Consider the following 18,286-nt stretch of genomic DNA (forward strand, 5'->3'; position numbering starts at 1 on the left):
CTGCTTTGTCTCGTCTACCAAAGCATTATCATCGGCGAAGAGCATACACCACATGACCTCGTCTTGAATGCTCTTGGTTAATTCATCCATGATAAGCGCAAATAAATAAGGGCTTAGAGCAGATCTCTGGTGTAACCCAATCGTAAATGGAATTCCTTTCCTATGCCTCCCATAGATCTCACATTAGTTACCACACCCTCATACATATCTTTAATTACATCAATATGTTTACTCGATACCCCTTTTTTCACAAGAATATGTCGGATTAAGTCTCTAGGGACTCTGTCAGCTTTTTTCAGGTCAATAAAGACCAAATGGAGATCCTTCTAGCTAGCACTGCATTTTTCCATGAGCCTCCTCAGTAGGTAAAAAGCTTATGTCGTGGATCTACCTAGCATAAAACCAAATTGGTTCTTCGAGATATGCGTCTCTCTTCTCAGACTGACTTCAATAACCTTCTCCTATAGTTTCATAGTATGACTCATTATTATTAGTTTTATGCTTCTATGGTTATTGCAGCTTTGAATATCACCTTTATTTTTGTAGATCGACACTATAATGCTTCTCCTCCATTCATCTGGCATTTTCCTTGTGTTCATAATCTTGTTAAACAACTTGGTTAACCAATATAACCCACATATTCCTAGGCATGGAATGAGTTCTCGTTGAGATATCCATGATATCTCGGTTTTTTGAAGGTTTGAGACGAGTTAAAGAAACAACATCGACTCGAGATCTCAGTATTATCTCGGTATCTCGGAGAGATCTCAGTATTTTCTCAATATTATCTCGGTATTTTGCATTAATTGTATGCTTTCTTCTACTAAATTATGTGTAGAATAGGGCATATTAGTATGTCGTAGCCTACCAACCTAGGGTCCGAAGTCAAACTCCTATTTGGACTTCGATATTTCAAAATCTGATAGTGTCATTGTGTTTAAATGGACCAAAATAGGCTGTATACCAAGTTTCATGACCTAACTAAGTCAAAAACCCATCGAAACCTGGCTTTGAGTTAAAAAAAAAATAAAAAATGCACCAACTCGGCGAGATCTCGGTTCAACTCGGATTCCTACCTTGGCTGAAACCAAGTCCAAAGCCGAGACCTTGAACAATGCTCCTAGGGCCTTCCACACTTCTATTGGGATCTCATCTGGGCCTGGTGTCCTACGTACTTTCATCTTTCTTAAGGCCTCTTTAACCTCCACCACACCAACCTTCCAAACATATCTATGATGTGTGGTGCCTTGATGAATAAAGCTATCATCAAAATTTAGTTTCACCAGCCCATTCGGGAGGGGATCAATGCTCCATTCTCCTGTCTCTTCGTGGTGGGGTTGTTTGGGAAAATTGTATTCTCCCATTCGTTAAAAAGATGTTTTGATGGGACATCTCTAAAGGTTCGATCCACCATAGCCCATGGTCCAAAATGCTACCTTAACCTGAATCCCAGTGACTACTCTTTTAGAGGGTTCTTGATCTCTAAGCAATCTTGCATTTGTTTCCTTCCAAGTTCTTTGTAGGGATGCCACTAATGTTGCTTCCCATAAGAATTTTATTTTGTATATATATTTTTCTTAATCTTAATTGCCAAAGAAACCCCTTGGGACTCATATAAGTTTATTTTCCATGTATGAAATCTTTCTTAAAAGTGGTTCTACTAAAAATATAAAAAAGTTTCTTGAACTTTAGCCATAGCTTCTAAACTATCACCAACTCTTTAAATATCCAAATTAAATCGTTAATCATGTTCCTATGTGTGGGTTGTAAAATAATATCAAACCAACTAAAATAATTAGACAGATTTGGGTTCCATCTCTTTAGATGTTAGCTTCAAATCCTTTACCTCCCCCCCGCCTTGTGTATACCATGGAACGAGGTCTCGCGGAGATTTCAGTTTTTTGAAGCATGGAACTAAATCTCGGTTGAAACTTGCAGTTTCGAAACTGAGACGAGATGGTCATCGACTTTAAAAAATTCCATGTTTCGACCAAATTTCGACCATATTTCAACCTGAATACCTATATAAGTGTCACTTATCCCCATCAAAATTTGAGAAAATCTGGCTGGAGGACAGACACTTATTTATGCCAGAAACCAGGACTGGCACTTCTTTATGCCTAAAATGGATATTGTTTTAGATATCAAAACAAATAAATATTTTTTCACACAAAGTCAAACCCCTATTTGGACTTTGATATTTCAAAATCTGATATTGCCATTGTGTTTAAATGGCCCAAATTAGGCTGTATATCAAGTTTCATGACTAACTAGGTAAAAAACCCACCGAGATTTGGCTTCGAGTTCAAAAAAAAAAAAAAAGCCCCAACTCGACAAGATCTCGGCCTGACTTGGTTTTCTGCCTGACAGAAACCAAGTCCGAAACTGAGACCTTGAACCATGGTGTATACTCCCCAAGGAACATGCTCATTGTTGCTTCCTGGGGTCTCCCATCTTCTATGCTCTCCCCTCCCACCTATGCATGGTTGCTAGCCCTATGTATTGTAGGATGTTTCTCCCTCCTCCCCCCTGAATTCTGGAGAGTTTACTTGTATTTTCTCCTTTTGGTAATGAAATTTTATTCACCAAAAAAAAAATATAGAATCAACTAAAAATGGATCAGAAACATTCATTTGATCTAAGAGACATAAAAGGCAATTTTTTTGATTGTTTTAGTCTCTTGTTTTAAGCTTCTGTCTTATGAATAATAATGGACACAATTGTGGTCACTATGTTCTTCAAGCTTTTGTAAGAATGCAAATTCCAGACTTATTTTTTAATCAAAGTAATAGCATTCAACTTATGATCTTGTGGGTGGTCCATGCTATCAAGTTGGTGTGTGGCCTTACGACTCAAGGCACATGGAGAGATGATTGATCATTCCAATTAATGGATAGATAAGGGGCATGTCAAATTTGGTGGGCCATTCTCAATTTTGTGGTCCACCATGACTTTCTCAGATGTTTCCCGAGCTGTCCAACTGTTTTGGATAATTGAGTTTTGAACAAATTCTTTAATTTTGTTTGCCACATGGTGAACTCTGTTTGGTGTAAAATTTTCCACATCAACAGTGTGATGTGGGCTGCCTGTCCACAAAAATCTGAGCACCAAATAAGTTGCCCCATGGCAGGAAATAGACCTAGCCAGTCAAGCTTGGATGCATGGGCCATCCACCGTAATACCATACTGGAACCCTATCACCTGTTAGGGAAAATGATTCTAAGGCTTGTGTGGATAATGAAAGAGACATCATTGATACTACAGAGAGAGAGATTGGAAACAAGGTCTACTCCTCTATTCAAATGGAACCAATCCCACCCTCCCCTCCCCACCCCCACCCCCACCCCCCAAAAGAAAAGAAAAAGGAAAAAAAAGCTGTCATTTCCACATATTAGAGTTTGCATTACCATTGGAACTTGGCAACATTTTGAAGAAATATATGACACCCAAGTCCACTCCAGCTTGAAATTGAAGGGCATACCCAGTGCACAAGGCTCCCGCTACTATAGGGTCTGGGAAGGGTCATAATGTAAGTAGCCTTACCTCTGCTTCTCAGAGAGGATATTTCCTGACTCAAACCCGTGACCTCTAGGTTGCAATGGAGCAACCCTTACTAATGCGCTGAGGTCAGCCCTCCTGCTTGGACTTGAGAGGAAGATAATCATTTACGTGAGAGAAGGAACAGATTCTTTTTGTACTTGAGACAGGAACAAGCCTAAGGGCCCTTATTTCTGTAAAGCCAAAGGAAGAAAGGAGCATCACGATATGGGCAAACAAAAAGGCCTTACAGGGTCCTTCGTTCTAGCACTGGAAAGGCTAGAGGTTCATTCTTTTTTTTTTTTATCTCAAATCAATTTTCATTCATGAACTACGGATACATGTTGTGCCACGTGTCCGCCTATAACACATCCTGTTTTCCCTGTGTAGGCAGCTCATTAAAAGTACTATTGTAACGACCCCAAACCCAAACAGGGTAAAAAGTCTGCCCTCACGGGCATTGATAAAAAATCACCTTTCACATTTGTATAAATAACCCAACTCCCATAGAATTCATATATATATAGCGGAAGACTTAACACTACTGGAGTTGGGATTAAGACTGATACATAACTTATATATAACACTGGTGGCAATTGAACAAGTATTACAAAGCTATGTGAATTTAAACCTTATTGTAAAACATGTTCTTTGTCTTTCTCACATCATAACTCCTGCCGTTCACAAACACTTCTCTCAATCATGTTCCCTAGGTTGGTGTAACCTGTATACTCACAATCCAAAGAGTCTGGGGCTGTACACACCTCTCCTCTGTACTTATCATCTAAAAAGAATATTATAACAGGGATGAGCTAACAGCCCAGTGAGGAAATCATGTTACAATACATTCAAGTGTTCATGTGCTTTCATATCTGTGTACATGTGTATATATATATTTAATAAGAACACAGGTTTACTGTTGGGTTAAGTCAAGTCAATAGTGTACTACCGAATATGCGCATAAATGTTGAGGTAAACTAGGCCTCGCAGCATCTCGGATAGACCACATGAACATGAGTACATGCTTTATCATTAACTTTTCTAACTAGACCACATGCCCGTGAGGAACATGCTCTTGAATTATTTGGTTTGCACTAGACCACATGTCCAAAAGGATCATGCTCTAGAATTACCCACGTATAACATTTTGTACTTGACCACATGTTCCAGAAGGAACATGCTCTAGAATTATTTGGTTTGTACTAGACCACATGACCAGAAGGATCATGCTCTAGAATTACTAATGTATAACATTTTGTACTAGTCCACATGTCCCAGAAGGAACATGCTCTAGAATTACCATCATATAATGGTCTGCACTAGACCACATGTCCAGGAGGAACATGCTCTAGAATTACCATCGTATAATGGTCTACACTAGACCACATGTCCAGGAGGAACATGCTCTAGAATTACCATCGTATAATGGTCTGTACTAGCCCATATGTCCATGAGGAACATGCTCTAGAATTACCATTAAATAATGGTTTGCACTAGACCACATGTCCAGGAGGAACATGCTCTAGAATTACCATCACATAATGGTCTGCACTAGACCGCATGACCCGTATGCCATGCTCTAGAATTACCATTACATTATATCTCATCCAGTACATAACCCCCTACTAGAAAGGGACGGTAGACATAGAGTATTGTTATTGCATTTACTTTCATTTCATACATTTCATTCTCTTTCTGTTTCATGCTTTAGACACATCATCATCATCATCATCTCATTTAATGCTTATATATTATCATCGATTCATTGTCATCAACATGTCATTACATACATGTACATCATTATCATCTCTTCATTCCATACATTGCATAACAGATCATTCTCATAACTATTCTTATACTAGCACATCAACATAAACATATAACATTATCTACAAGCTCATCAGTGCATGACATCCAAAGAACACATCAATACAACACTCACATAGGCATCATCAACAACTGACATATACATATACTTTACATACGCGTCACTAAACAGCACATCAATCACATATATACAATATCTATGATTCCCTCACATCCATATTCATCTACATGCACACAATCCTTCATAGCTCTTTCATTTAATTATAAACCCGTACTTAGATACCCCCCTCACATCATTTTACTCATACATGTATAGCTATGTAAATAAGCAGTAACCAGTCATACCAATAGACAAATACATACAGCCATATACATATGAGTTCCTCATACTACTTATATATATATATATATATATTCAATTAATGATACAAACATATAACAATACATAATGAATCCCTCACATATCTCTTAATAATATCCAATCTACAATAAAAATACATATAACATTACTTATATGAATCCCTCACCTTTCTCCCTTACTCCTCTTGATGCACTCGTCTTTAGACTTATAGGTATTTTGGTACAATCAAATCCCCTTCAAACAGAGTTCCAAACTGATGTTCAGCAAACAGCTTCTTCTTCCTCTTTCTCCCTAGTATAGAACCCAACAATCACAGCCACGATTGCCTTCCTAGCTTCCTAGTTCATCAACTCAACCCACACATATCCTAAGCTCCTCAGCAACTACAATCCATCCTTCTCTTCTTCTTCTTCTTCTTCTTCCCAGTTCAGAATTGGCTCTGCCCTTGAGTTGTTGTGTTTCTCTTCTTCAATTCTTCTGCATGTCCTTTCAAATTGGAATTCCAAAATCTCTAATACTCATCTTCAGAACTCATTGCTCAAGACATCACCTCTAAAACAGTTCTAAATCATAGAAAACCAAATCTTTTCCTTCACTATTCAACGGTACTTTCGTTCACCCACTGTTTCCCTTTTGAAATTCTGATTCAGCAATAACAAGAGCATCAACAGTTCATTTATGCAACTCCATGACCAACAGTCGAGTCCAGATTAATTCCCTCCTTTCTTTCCCCTTCTTCTTCTTCTTCTTTTTCTCTGAACTCCAAAATTCTATTCTGATGTGTTGAGTATCTAATTCCTTTCTTTCATTCTGTCATACCCTTATATATAATTTCCTGATCACTAATAATCTCATTAATTACATCAACTAACTCTAATAGCTATTGAATCCTAAATCCTCATTTAGGTTAGTCAAACCATCATTAGTCCCCTAATATCTCTGCATGAGACACCTCAACACTTATGTGGCTGAAGTATTAATGCCACCTCATCCTTAGAGCCATGTGGCTGGCCTTAGAAAGCCACCACCTACTTAGGCATGCACAAGGTGGCAGCTCCATATGAGACTATGTTGCTGAATTCCTATTGCCACCACCACCTTGGCATAAGCAAATGATAGCTATTTAGGCTTAGTCAAACAAAGTGGCTGACCCTTGATAACACTTCACCTCTATGCCAGGTGGCTACTAACCATACAACCATCTTATCCTCTCTATGCACCATGTGGCAGCCCTTAAGTAGGACACATGGTCCAATCATGCTAAGCCACTTCTAATCCCTCATTAATCCCCCTAATAATAGGATTAACTTAATTAATCAAACTAATCAAATACTAATCAATATTTAATTACTAAGATTAACATAAGCATGCCACCTCGTGCTTGCACTAGTCATCATAAATAAATAAATAAAACAATTCAATAGATACTAAAATATTAACAAGTGTTAAGATATACCAGAATACCAACCGTGGGGGTATTCTGGTCTTTTCTTCTTTATTTTATATTTATTATTCTGTTTTAATGTATTCCTAGATTCCTAGTCATATGTCGGCTATGACTAGGGCTATTTTGGACTTTTGATTGTATTTTTTCATTCTATAAATAAAGGGCTTTATTGATCTAATCGATCATTCAAGTATTCTCCTAATTCTGTCTTCTAATATGGTATCAGAGCAGGTCTCTCTGATCTAGCCTGGTTCCTAGCCCCCCCTTGCTTCCATTGTTCTCTTTTTTCATCCTTTTCCACCCGATAGCGTTTCCCTTCCCCTTCCACTCGCACTTCTCCACTCTTTTTCTGTTTTTCTTCTCCAATTAGGGCAGATCTAATGAGGTGATCTGTGATATAGATGCTGCCCTAATCTATCACCTCATAAATTGATGGTTTAAGAAGGTTTTTTGGTTTGATAGCTGCTGCCCACACTTCTGCGATTTTTTTTGGAGTTCTCCCCTATTGAAGATCAGTTTCCCCTTTGCAATTGAAGCTGGTTTTTCTCTTGGGATCCATCACTGCAGGTTTTTTGGACAGCTGCTGTCTCTGTTTATCTTCCCCAGCATTGAAGCATCTCCCCATATCGATTTCCTTTTAGGGTTTTTCAAAAAACTGTGACAATTTTCGATTTGGTTTTTTTCTGTTCTCTGCATGGGCTGTTGGTTTTTTGAAAGCATCTTCATCAACATTCAAGGCTGGTTCTGCAGTATTTTATCACTTTTTGAAGACCCCTACATCCCAATCGATTTTCTCTTCCAGGGTTTTCTTCAAAACCCTACGTATCGATTTTTGGATTTAGGGCTGCTTGTTGCTGCCTTCCTAATCCCTGTAGTTTGCTGCCAAAGGGATTCCTCTATCAAGTTTTTTATTTCTGTTTTGCTGCCACAGTTTTCTCTACACTATGGGGGACTCAGAACTGACCACGGCCAACTCTGGAAGTGATTCTCAGCCGCGGACAGAATTCCTCCCTTATGCTGCATCTATTAAACTTGATGGAACCAATTACCTCATATGGGCCAGATCTCTCTCTTTGATTGTGGCTGGTAGGGGACTCAGTGGGCATCTTCATGGCACCTCCAAACAGCCTATTGAGGAGGGCACTGCTAAGACCCGATGGGCTGCCAATGATGCTATGGTTATGTCTTTTGTCTTGAACTCCATGCCACAGGAGCTTTCCAGCCAGTACCTTCTTCTTGACACAGCTGCACAAATATGGGCTGCTGCTAAGGGCACTTATGGACAATTGGGGAATGATGCATAGGTGTATGACATTCGGAAGACACTCCATTCTACTATCCAAAAGGAGCTGTCAGTGACTAAGTACTATGCTGTCCTCAAAAGTTTATGGCAACAATTGGATCACTATGCCCCCTTTCAGCCCACCACAGCTGCTGATGTTACTACTTATTCAGCCTATGTGGATAAGTTTCGTGTTTATGACTTCCTGGCTGGTCTTAATGCTGATTATGATCCCATCCGTGTGCAAGTCCTTGGTAGGGTGCCTTTCCCTACATTGGAGCAAGCCTTCTCTTATGTTCTTACTGAGGAAACACGTAGGGCTGCAATGATGTTGGGTCCTTCTGTTGAAAGATCAGCCCTACAGGCTGCTGGTTCTAAAGCCATTTCATCTAACTCTACTGTTACTGCCACTGCTACTGCTGCTGCCCCTCCAAGGGAGCCTGTCAAGTGTGAACATTGCAATAAACTATATCATACTAAGGCTCAGTGCTGGAAATTACATGGGAAGCCTGCTGATTTTGAGGCTAAACGTGGCCGTGCTAAACCTAAAAACAAAGCCAATCACACTTAAAGTGTAGCTCCGGCACCCATTGCTGACAATAGTTTCTCCCAGGAGGAGTTCCAGGCTCTTCGGCGTATGTTACAGTCTTCCACTACATCTGTTCCTGCCGGTTACTCCACACCATCAGGTTCTCATTTTGCCCACTCAGGTATCCCTTTTGTTGGTCACTGTGCATCGGTTGTCTCTGCTCCCTGGATTATAGACGCCGGTGCCACTGATCACATGACAGGTTCTTCTAACCTTTTTCATAAATATTCCCCTTCTTCTGGCAAAGATAAAGTTCGGGTGGCTGATGGTTCCCTCTCCTCTGTTTCAGGAAAGGGGTCCATCAGTTGCTCTCCTTCACTTACTCTATCCTCTGTTTTGCATATTCCAAAATTTACTACTAACCTTCTCTCTATTAGTAGTATTACCAAAAATTTGAATTGCAAAGTGACTTTTTTTCCTACTCATTGTGTCTTTCAGGAACTGGACTCGGGGAGGACGATTGGATCGGGTAGGCTGCATAGTGGATTGTATCTCCTTGATGATGGCCCATAACAAGCTTTGCCTTCCCAATTATGTCAGTCATCTTCTTTTTCTTCTGAATTGCATCAATGGCGTTCTAGATTAGGACACCCCTCTTTGGGCACTTCATCTCTTTTGTTTCCCACTTTGTTTAAAGATTGTAATAAGGAAGAATTTTTTTGTGAGCCTTATGTCTTGGCCAAACAGACACGATCCAATTATCCTATATCTAATAAAATAAGTTCTTCCCTATTTCACTTAATTCATACTGATGTGTGGGGACCTAGTCATAAGACCTCTCTTCATGGCCAGCGATGGTTTGTTACATTCATTGACTGTCATTCCCGTTTCACTTGGGTATACCTCATGCATAACAAGAGTGAAGTCTTCTCTTGTTTTCAGCATTTTCATAAGATGATCCAGACCCAGTTTAATGCCTCTCTCAAGATTTTGAGGAGTGATAATGGGACAGAGTATATGGACGGTCAGTTCCAAAAATACCTTTCTTCCCATGGCATTTTACACCAAACCAGTTGTGTTGATACTCCAGCCCAAAATGGTGTGGCTGAGAGGAAAAATCGCCATCTCTTGGAGTTGGCCCGGGCCCTAATGTTTGCCCGTCATGTTCAATCCTTTTATTGGGGGGATGCTGTCCTTACTGCAGCCTATTTGATTAATAGGCTGCCGACTCGGGTTCTTGCTTCCATGTCCCCTATTCAGCTTTTACATGGCTCTTCCTTTTATATTGTTCTGCCTAAGGTGTTTGGGTGTGTATGTTATGCTAGGGATGCTAGATCTCCTGGCAAACTTGAGCCCCGTAGTCTCCGCTGCATTTTCTTAGGTTACTCTGCCACCCAAAAAGGGTACAAATGTTATTATCCTCCTGCCCGCCGTACCATGGTCAGTATGGATGTTATCTTTCACAAAACTCTCTCCTATTATTCGTCCCCACCTCTTCAGGGGGAGAGTTCTAGTGAAGATGTGTTGACCGTAGATCCCCCTCTTAGGCATGTTTATGAGGAGTCTACTCCTACTGTCCCTGATGTTCAGCCGACTGTCCCTGCTGTTCCAAGTATGCCTACCCCTACCCTTCCCTCTATGTCAGGGGGAGATATTCCTACACAGGGGGAGGTTCCCCATTCTCCTTCAGGGGGAGATGTTCCTGCACAAGGGGAGGTTTCCACAATTCTTGCTCAAGGGGAGGTCACCCCAGTCCAGAAAACCATTGGTGAATTTCAGCGGAGGATTGATGCAACAAATTTGAAGGTTTTTTCAAGAAACAGGACCAGACCTAGGGAGCTTCCATCCACTGTGACACCTGTTCCCGTCCAATTGCCAACTCCGGATCTGGATCCTACTTCTCCACCTGGTAATACTTCTTCTTTGGATCTCCCCATTGCTGTTCGCAAAGGTGTGAGAACTTGCACTCAACACCCTTTATCTCATGTTGTTTCTTATGATTCTTTGTCTCCATCCTTTCGTGCATTTGTTTCCTCGCTTTCTTCTGTTCGTATTCCTCAAAATTGGCAGGAAGCTCTTACAGATGGAAAGTGGAACGCTGTAATGATGGAGGAAAGGGACGCCTTGAAAAAAAATAATACATGGGAGCTTATGACTCTTCCACTAGGGAAGCGAACTGTTGGATGCAAGTGGGTGTTTGTAGTGAAACAGAAGGTGGATGGAACTGTGGATAGGTATAAGGCATGCCTCGTGGCCAATGGATTTACTCAGACATATGGGATAGATTACCAGGAGACCTTTGCTCCTGTCGCTAAGCTGAATACTGTTCGAGTACTATTATCTTGTGCAGTTAATCTTGGATGGGACTTACAACAGCTTGATTTGAAGAATGCTTTCCTCAATGGGGAACTCGATGAAGAGGTATACATGGACATTCCACCTGGGTTTTCTTATGACAGCAATCGAGGAAAGGTATGTAGATTGAAATGTGCTCTTTATGGTTTGAAACAGTCCCCCCGAGCATGGTTAGGCTGTTTTCACAAAGCAATGGTTTCTGTAGGCTACAAGCAGAGTAATGCAGATCACACTCTCTTTATCAAGAGAGTTGGCGAAAACTCACTATCTTGATCGTCTACGTTGATGATATTGTGGTCACTGGCAATGATGGTGTTGAGATCAGTAGGTTGAAGACATTTCTTGGCCAAGAGTTCGAGATTAAGGATCTAGGAAAACTAAGGTATTTTCTTGGGATTGAAGTTGCCAGATCTTCAAAAGGCATCTTTCTTTCCCAACGAAAGTATGTCTTAGACCTACTGACTGAGACGGGTTTGTTAGGATGCAGTCCTTCAGATACTCCTATGGATGCAAATGTTCGTCTCAAGGAAAAGGAGGGTGATCCAGTTGATAAAGGGCGATATCAAAGACTAGTGGAAAAGTTGATTTATCTTTCTCATACTCGTCCCGATATTGCTGTTGCTGTTAGTCTTATCAGTCAGTTTATGCATGATCCCTACACTTCACATATGGAGGCTGTTCTTCGGATTCTTCACTACTTGAAGTCTGCTCCTGGGAAAGGAATTCTCTTGTCTCCCCATGGTCACCTACGCATTGAGGCGTATACTGATGCTGATTGGGCAGGTTCCCCAGACCATAAGTCTATTTCTGATTACTGTTCTTTTGTGGGTGGTAATCTTGTTACTTGGCGTAGCAAGAAGCAAAATGTGGTGGCTCGTTCTAGTGCTGAGGCAGAATTTCGTGCTATGGCACAAGGTATTTGTGAGCTACTCTGGTTAAAAGGTTTGCTACAAGATCTTGGCGTTGCTATTCGCCTTCCTATGATGCTGTATTGCGATAACAAGGCTGCCATTAGTATTGCACATAATCTGGTACAGCATGATCGCACGAAGCATGTTGAGGTGGGTTGGCATTTCATCAAGGAAAAGTTAGAGGAAGGCCTTATTTGTGTTCCTTATGTGAAGTCTGCTGATCAGCTTGCTGATATATTCACCAAGGGACTGCCTGGAAGGGTCTTTCATCCTAGCCTAGTCAAGTTGGGCATGAGTGATATCTTTGCTCCAACTTGAGGGGGAGTGTTAAGATATACCAGAATACCAACCGTGAGGGTATTCTAGTCTTTTCTTCTTTATTTAATATTTATTATTCTGTTTTAATGTATTCCTAGATTCCTAGTCATATGTCGGCTATGACTAGGGCTATTTTGGACTTTTGATTGTATTTTTTCATTCTATAAATAAAGGGCTTGACTGATCTAATCGATCATTCAAGTATTCTCCCAATTTTGTGTTCTAATAACAAGTAATCCAATTAATTATTCATGGCATGCTTGCGGGGTGTTACAACTATTGATGACGGACGGGCACCTAATAGTAGTAGTTTTGTGGGATTCGTTGAACTTTTCCTTCTTTTTATTCGTTCCAATAGTAAGGTGGTGGTCATCCATCAAGTTAAGGGATGTGGGGGCAGTCTTATTCTTCCATATTATTCTTGTCAAAAATGGGATTCAATTTTCAACTACTCCTATTGGAAATATGATTGACTACGGATTCGAGTCATAGCGCATGGTCACTTTGGTATTGCTCCTGGATCCTGTATCTATACAACGTTCCTGTGAACTAGCTTTCTACCCACAGGTTTACCTGACAGTAGGGCTGCTATGTAGCATTTTGTGCATCCTTAAACCACTATAGGGGATCTATACTTGTATTGGAATATGTTTCGCCCTTTAGAATTTCTTTTTTTAATGGAAGGTGAACAAATTGGCTTTTCTTCAATTTCACTGCTTCAGAGTCCCAGACAATTCACTTGTTCTAATCCTGTATCAGTCTAAAAGTTAATGATGAATCTTTGCTTTGGACTAGTATCCTCATAATCATAGTTCAAAAACTCGTTTCGTTTTGGTGTTTCGGATTGACCGAAATTTCGGTCGAAATATTGCATTTTTTCTGTTATGTTTTGGTAGGTCATTTCGGTGGGTTTTAGGCCAAGTTAAGGCCTGAAACTTCATGGAAACCCTATTTTAGGCTATATAAACACATTAAAATGTTCAAATTGCTAAAATAGTCACCCAAAGTGGTGTTTTGGATTTGCACCATTGATTGACAATATACGGTCGAATCCTAATGTATAACTTAGTTAATTACAAATACACATTGTTTAAGACTTTAAGTACTGGAGGACATAATAAATTAATAATTAATAAGCAATTTAAACAAGTAAATTCACTTGGAAGTTGGAAACATAAAACGAATGACTCATAACTTAAGTCATAATGTTAAGTACAATAAGTCAATAACAACTTAACAAGATGATATCAATATGACAATATCCCCAATAGTCCAATACAAGTCAAGTAGTCATGAAGTGACTCAAATGTTTACAAATATTCTAATAATAATTACTCTGGCGTCCAGGATCAACCCCACTGATGGAGCCGACGTGCATTGTTCTCCAACTGTAGGACAAATGAATGCCACGTCATAGTCGTGGAGAGCAAACAAGTGTAGTCATTCACAGTTTCCATGTAAATTGCATCATCAACATGTTGAAGGTAACCTATCCCAGGATATGGGTCACCAAACTATAAAGAAGTACTACCCACTAATCCACTATGATATGATGCCTCTAAGATTTTACGTTTAAATAATTTTCATAATTTTTGAAAATTAAAATAATTAATTATTGGCCGAAAAATATTTTCGACACCGTGAGGCCATAGATTAGCTAATAGTGTGTAACATATATTTAATTGATTACCATACAATGTACATAACACCTATTGTTTTTTAGATTTTTGTTGTAGGAAAATCAAAATTTTGAAGCAGAAAAATAAATAAATAACATATATACAGAAAAAAAATTACGACACCGTGAGGTTGTAGATCCGCCTCTGGTGTATGACACATTAATTTCATCACAAACAAACATGTATTGATCATGCATTTTTCAAAAAAACAATTTTAGAGAAAATAGTTTTACCTAGAATAGTGGAAAGTAGGGGTGTAAATGAATAGCCGAAATCTGTTTCCGTATCCGTGTCCGTATCCGTTTAGCACTATCCGAATCCGTCCGAAAGCTAAACGGATGCGGATACGGATAGGCTATAGCTATCCGAAAAGCTATATTTACATGTAAACGGATAAAATATCCGATCCGTATCCGTTTAGCACTATCCGAATCCGTCCGATAGCTAATCGGATGCGGATGCGGATATAGCACTATCCGAGCCGAATCCGATCCGTTTACAGCCCTAGCGGAAAGGCTTCACAGATGTGCTAAGAAGGTGCTTCCGGCGTAGATGCGGCGAGAAGATTCGAAGAACAAACCTAAAATCACCAACAATGAGTGAAAAATGAGCATGTATGACCAAAAACTCGAAAAAGGAGACTGTTGTGAGCTTCCGGTCGAAATTTTGATCGAGACTCATGAAACAGTGTCTATTTATAAGGGACTTTTTGTAACTTAAACTCGATATCTCGCGAGATGGTATATTGGCTTGAAATATCGCGAGACGATCAAAATAATGTATTTTTTCGTATCGAAGTAGCGTTTCGTTTCGGACAGGTCGAGATACTCGAAATATTCGAAATCTCGACCGAAATTTCACGAGTTTTAGTACAATGCTCATAATACTATATTTAACATTTAGACTTTTTGTAGGGTTGCACTCTCCAACCTTTATGGGCACCCAGCCTAAACATTTAAATTTATGGACCGTCTATGTGACTCAAATGTGAATCCACTTAAATTAAATACAACTTATTTATTCAACATTTCAAGGTTGTATAGAGCAACAGTTTAAATATGTTAGTTATGTGATCAATGCTCCCAACCTCTTTGGCAAACATAATGATATTATTATGAGTAACAAAACAATGAATATATAGTTAGTTCCTCATGGTAATCTGAAGTTAAAAAGAAGCTCTAATATTGAAATTGAGCAGCAACTTGCTAAGCTGTTCAGCCACATAATTCCCTGACCTATAAAAGGGATCTCTTTCATGGATCCAACAAAGAGTATTTGGGTTCTCCTGACAGCTAAAAAATGTATCATGCCTGAATCAAATGGGTTTGTGTTGGAATTTGAATCCGGTAATTTCAGTAGGGCTCATAAATCAATTTATAGCAGCTGAGGTGCATTTGTGTTATGCGCTTCCCATATTTACTATACATATTTTTTGGTTCCCCCTTGTAAGCAATCTTCTAGTATATCTTTTGTCAAACATAAATATTCAAATTGTTTGATTTTCCTTTTAGTTCGTTGTTATAGAACAAGATATTTGGAATATTGATTCTTCCATAAATAATGAAAAGCATGACTTGCTTTTGAAGAATATGTATAGAATGCCTGTTTGCATCTTCTGCTTGGTCTTTGTAATCTTTAACTCACCCTCCAAATGATACTAATGCATGAATAAGCTACTCTCTGAATTTTATTTCTTAATGCAACATATCTTCTACTTGTTCTTTCTAGTGAACCCAAGGAGGATGCTACCTTTCAAGCCAAAAAAGGAGCCTCCATTTAAAAAGCGGAAAGTTGAATCAACTCAAGGTAATGTATAACTGTTAGAGATTTAAATTTTTTTAGTAGAGTGATATCCTTGTTCCTGCTTAAAAAAGCTACTTTCACAAATTCAATCTACAATAACTGAAAGTTTTGTTGATTTCAAAGCACTTACCTGCTTCGTCTCCCTTTCTAACCTTTAATTTGTTGCTTCAGTTGGTCCTCTTAAGTCTTCTTTTAAACAGGGATTGCCTTCAACAACTGTTCCTAAGAGCAGACTGTCAGTTTCACCCCTACCATCTCCACCTGAGCAATCTGGTCCTTCAGCATCTCCATTTGGAACTGGAAATCTGACACATGGTCATACAAGTGGAGAGGATGCTATTGCCCCCCAAGTGGTAGCGAAAGAGAATATTGCCAGCTCTGAGAAAGAAATGCCCATCAGGGCTGCTCATGGAGTTGCACAGGACGCATCAGCACATAAAGTGGGTTTAGGAGCTACACCAATGGATTTGCAGAGTCATTTGATCATGCTACTTGTGGAGAATCCCAAGGGAATGAGTTTAAAGGTGAGAACTGACATATTTTGAAACCAGTAAAGTATCTTTTTTTCTAGTAATATTTTGCATTTTGAGAAAAAAATATCTTTTGATGGATGCCCAAAAATTTATTCATCAAAGAATTTCTGCCAATGCTGAAGCAAAATTATCTGACAAAATCATAGAGAAATGGCAGACATGATTACATCGCAAGATACATTTGCTATTTCGCGAAACCGTGTAAATTCGGTCCCAGGTTTCGGTTGCTTGTTTCGGTTAATACTTTAGAGGGCCAAAGTAGCTCTCAAAACTTTTAGAAAACCATATTCTTAGATTTAAAAAAAAAAAAAAAAAAAAAACAAATACAAAATGGTAGTTTGTTTTTGGACCCTAGGTTGTACGATACTGTATACACAAAATTTAGTACTAGAACTTTCATAATTCAATTAAAACAACTAAAATATGCTTTAGGAATGAATAAACATAAAATTAGAACCATTTCATAATTATCAAATGTAATTCACCAAGGGCGGGCCTTGGTGCAATGGTAAGGTTGCTCCATTGTGACCAAGTTGTCACGGGTTTGAGTCTGGAAACAGCCTTTCTGCGAAAACAGGGGTAAGGCTGCGTACATTATGACCCTCGCTAAACCCCGCAGTGGCGGGAGCCTTGTGCACTGGGTACACACTCTATTCATGGTTCATTACAAAGATATGGGAGTGATTTGGCCAAAATCACAAAAACTGAGGTTTTCTAGGAAATTTCCCTCTTTGGAGAGTCAGAACTAGCAAAGCGATACCGAAACTCGAAACATGGTCGAAATTTCAATCGAAACCATGCATTTTATATGAAGGTTTTGACTGAATTGATACCTAAATCCAAAACATAGTTGAAATTTTGCAGAAACTACGAAATTTCGGTCGAAACATTGCAACAACAGCCTGTGAAACTGAAATATTTGGTTAGTTTTGCGAAATTTCGCTGAAACCTTGTACTATGCTCCCTAGCACCCCTATGTCATCTATATTCTCTTATGGGTTGAATTTTCAAACCTACTTTTAAATCTGGCCTTCTTTTCGGAATTTTTTTTTTTTTTATGTATCTTGTGCTTATATAGGCCTTGGAGAAAGCAATTGGAGACGCAATACCCAACAGTACGAAAAAGATTGAGCCGATTATAAAAAAAGTAAGTAATGAAACATTGATGCTGCTGCAACAAATTAAAATAGATCTTATTTTCTCTTATTTTATCCTGAGCAACAGATTGCAACTTTTCAAGCTCCAGGAAGGTATATCTTGAAACCAGAAGTGGAATTGGATAGCCTCAAGAAACCTATATCTGAAAGTGGAAGGTACTTGTCTTTTTTCTATGATGATGATGGGTTTTTTTGGGGGGGGGGGGGGTCTCTTTGGTTGCATAATTTCCACTGTCATATGGGAATGCCTAACTGTACTTATATCTCTCATATGGGACTGGCTAATTGTACTTATATGAAACTCTGTTTTTGATGACTTTGGGAATTGTGACCATGGGTTCAAGGTCTCGATTTTGGACCTGGTTTCAGCCAGGCAGAAAACCGAGTTGGCCCAAGATCTCGGTGAATTGATGCATTTTTTTTTTGAACTCGGTACTTGGTTTAGGTGGGTTTTTGACCTAGTTAGGTCATGAAACTTGGTATACAACCTATTTTGGACCTTTTAAACACAATGACACTATCAGATTTTGAAAACTCGAAGTCCAAA

The 18,286-nt window shown here is 39.2% G+C and overlaps 1 protein-coding gene across 1 annotated transcript in view; it reads left to right on the top strand.

Moving 5' to 3' along the window:
- LOC122653624 (dentin sialophosphoprotein-like) overlaps positions 1 to 18,286 on the top strand; it is a 65,752-nt gene that overhangs the window by 25,201 nt on the left and 22,265 nt on the right. Inside the window, exons 3-6 of the mRNA XM_043847531.1 lie at positions 15,975 to 16,052; positions 16,221 to 16,573; positions 17,661 to 17,729; positions 17,807 to 17,895. Coding sequence (XP_043703466.1) covers positions 15,975 to 16,052; positions 16,221 to 16,573; positions 17,661 to 17,729; positions 17,807 to 17,895 — 589 coding nt within the window. The remainder of the gene's footprint in view (positions 1 to 15,974; positions 16,053 to 16,220; positions 16,574 to 17,660; positions 17,730 to 17,806; positions 17,896 to 18,286) is intronic.

This window comes from Telopea speciosissima, chromosome 1 (assembly GCF_018873765.1).
Source record: "Telopea speciosissima isolate NSW1024214 ecotype Mountain lineage chromosome 1, Tspe_v1, whole genome shotgun sequence".
Classification (NCBI taxonomy): Eukaryota; Viridiplantae; Streptophyta; class Magnoliopsida; order Proteales; family Proteaceae; genus Telopea; species Telopea speciosissima.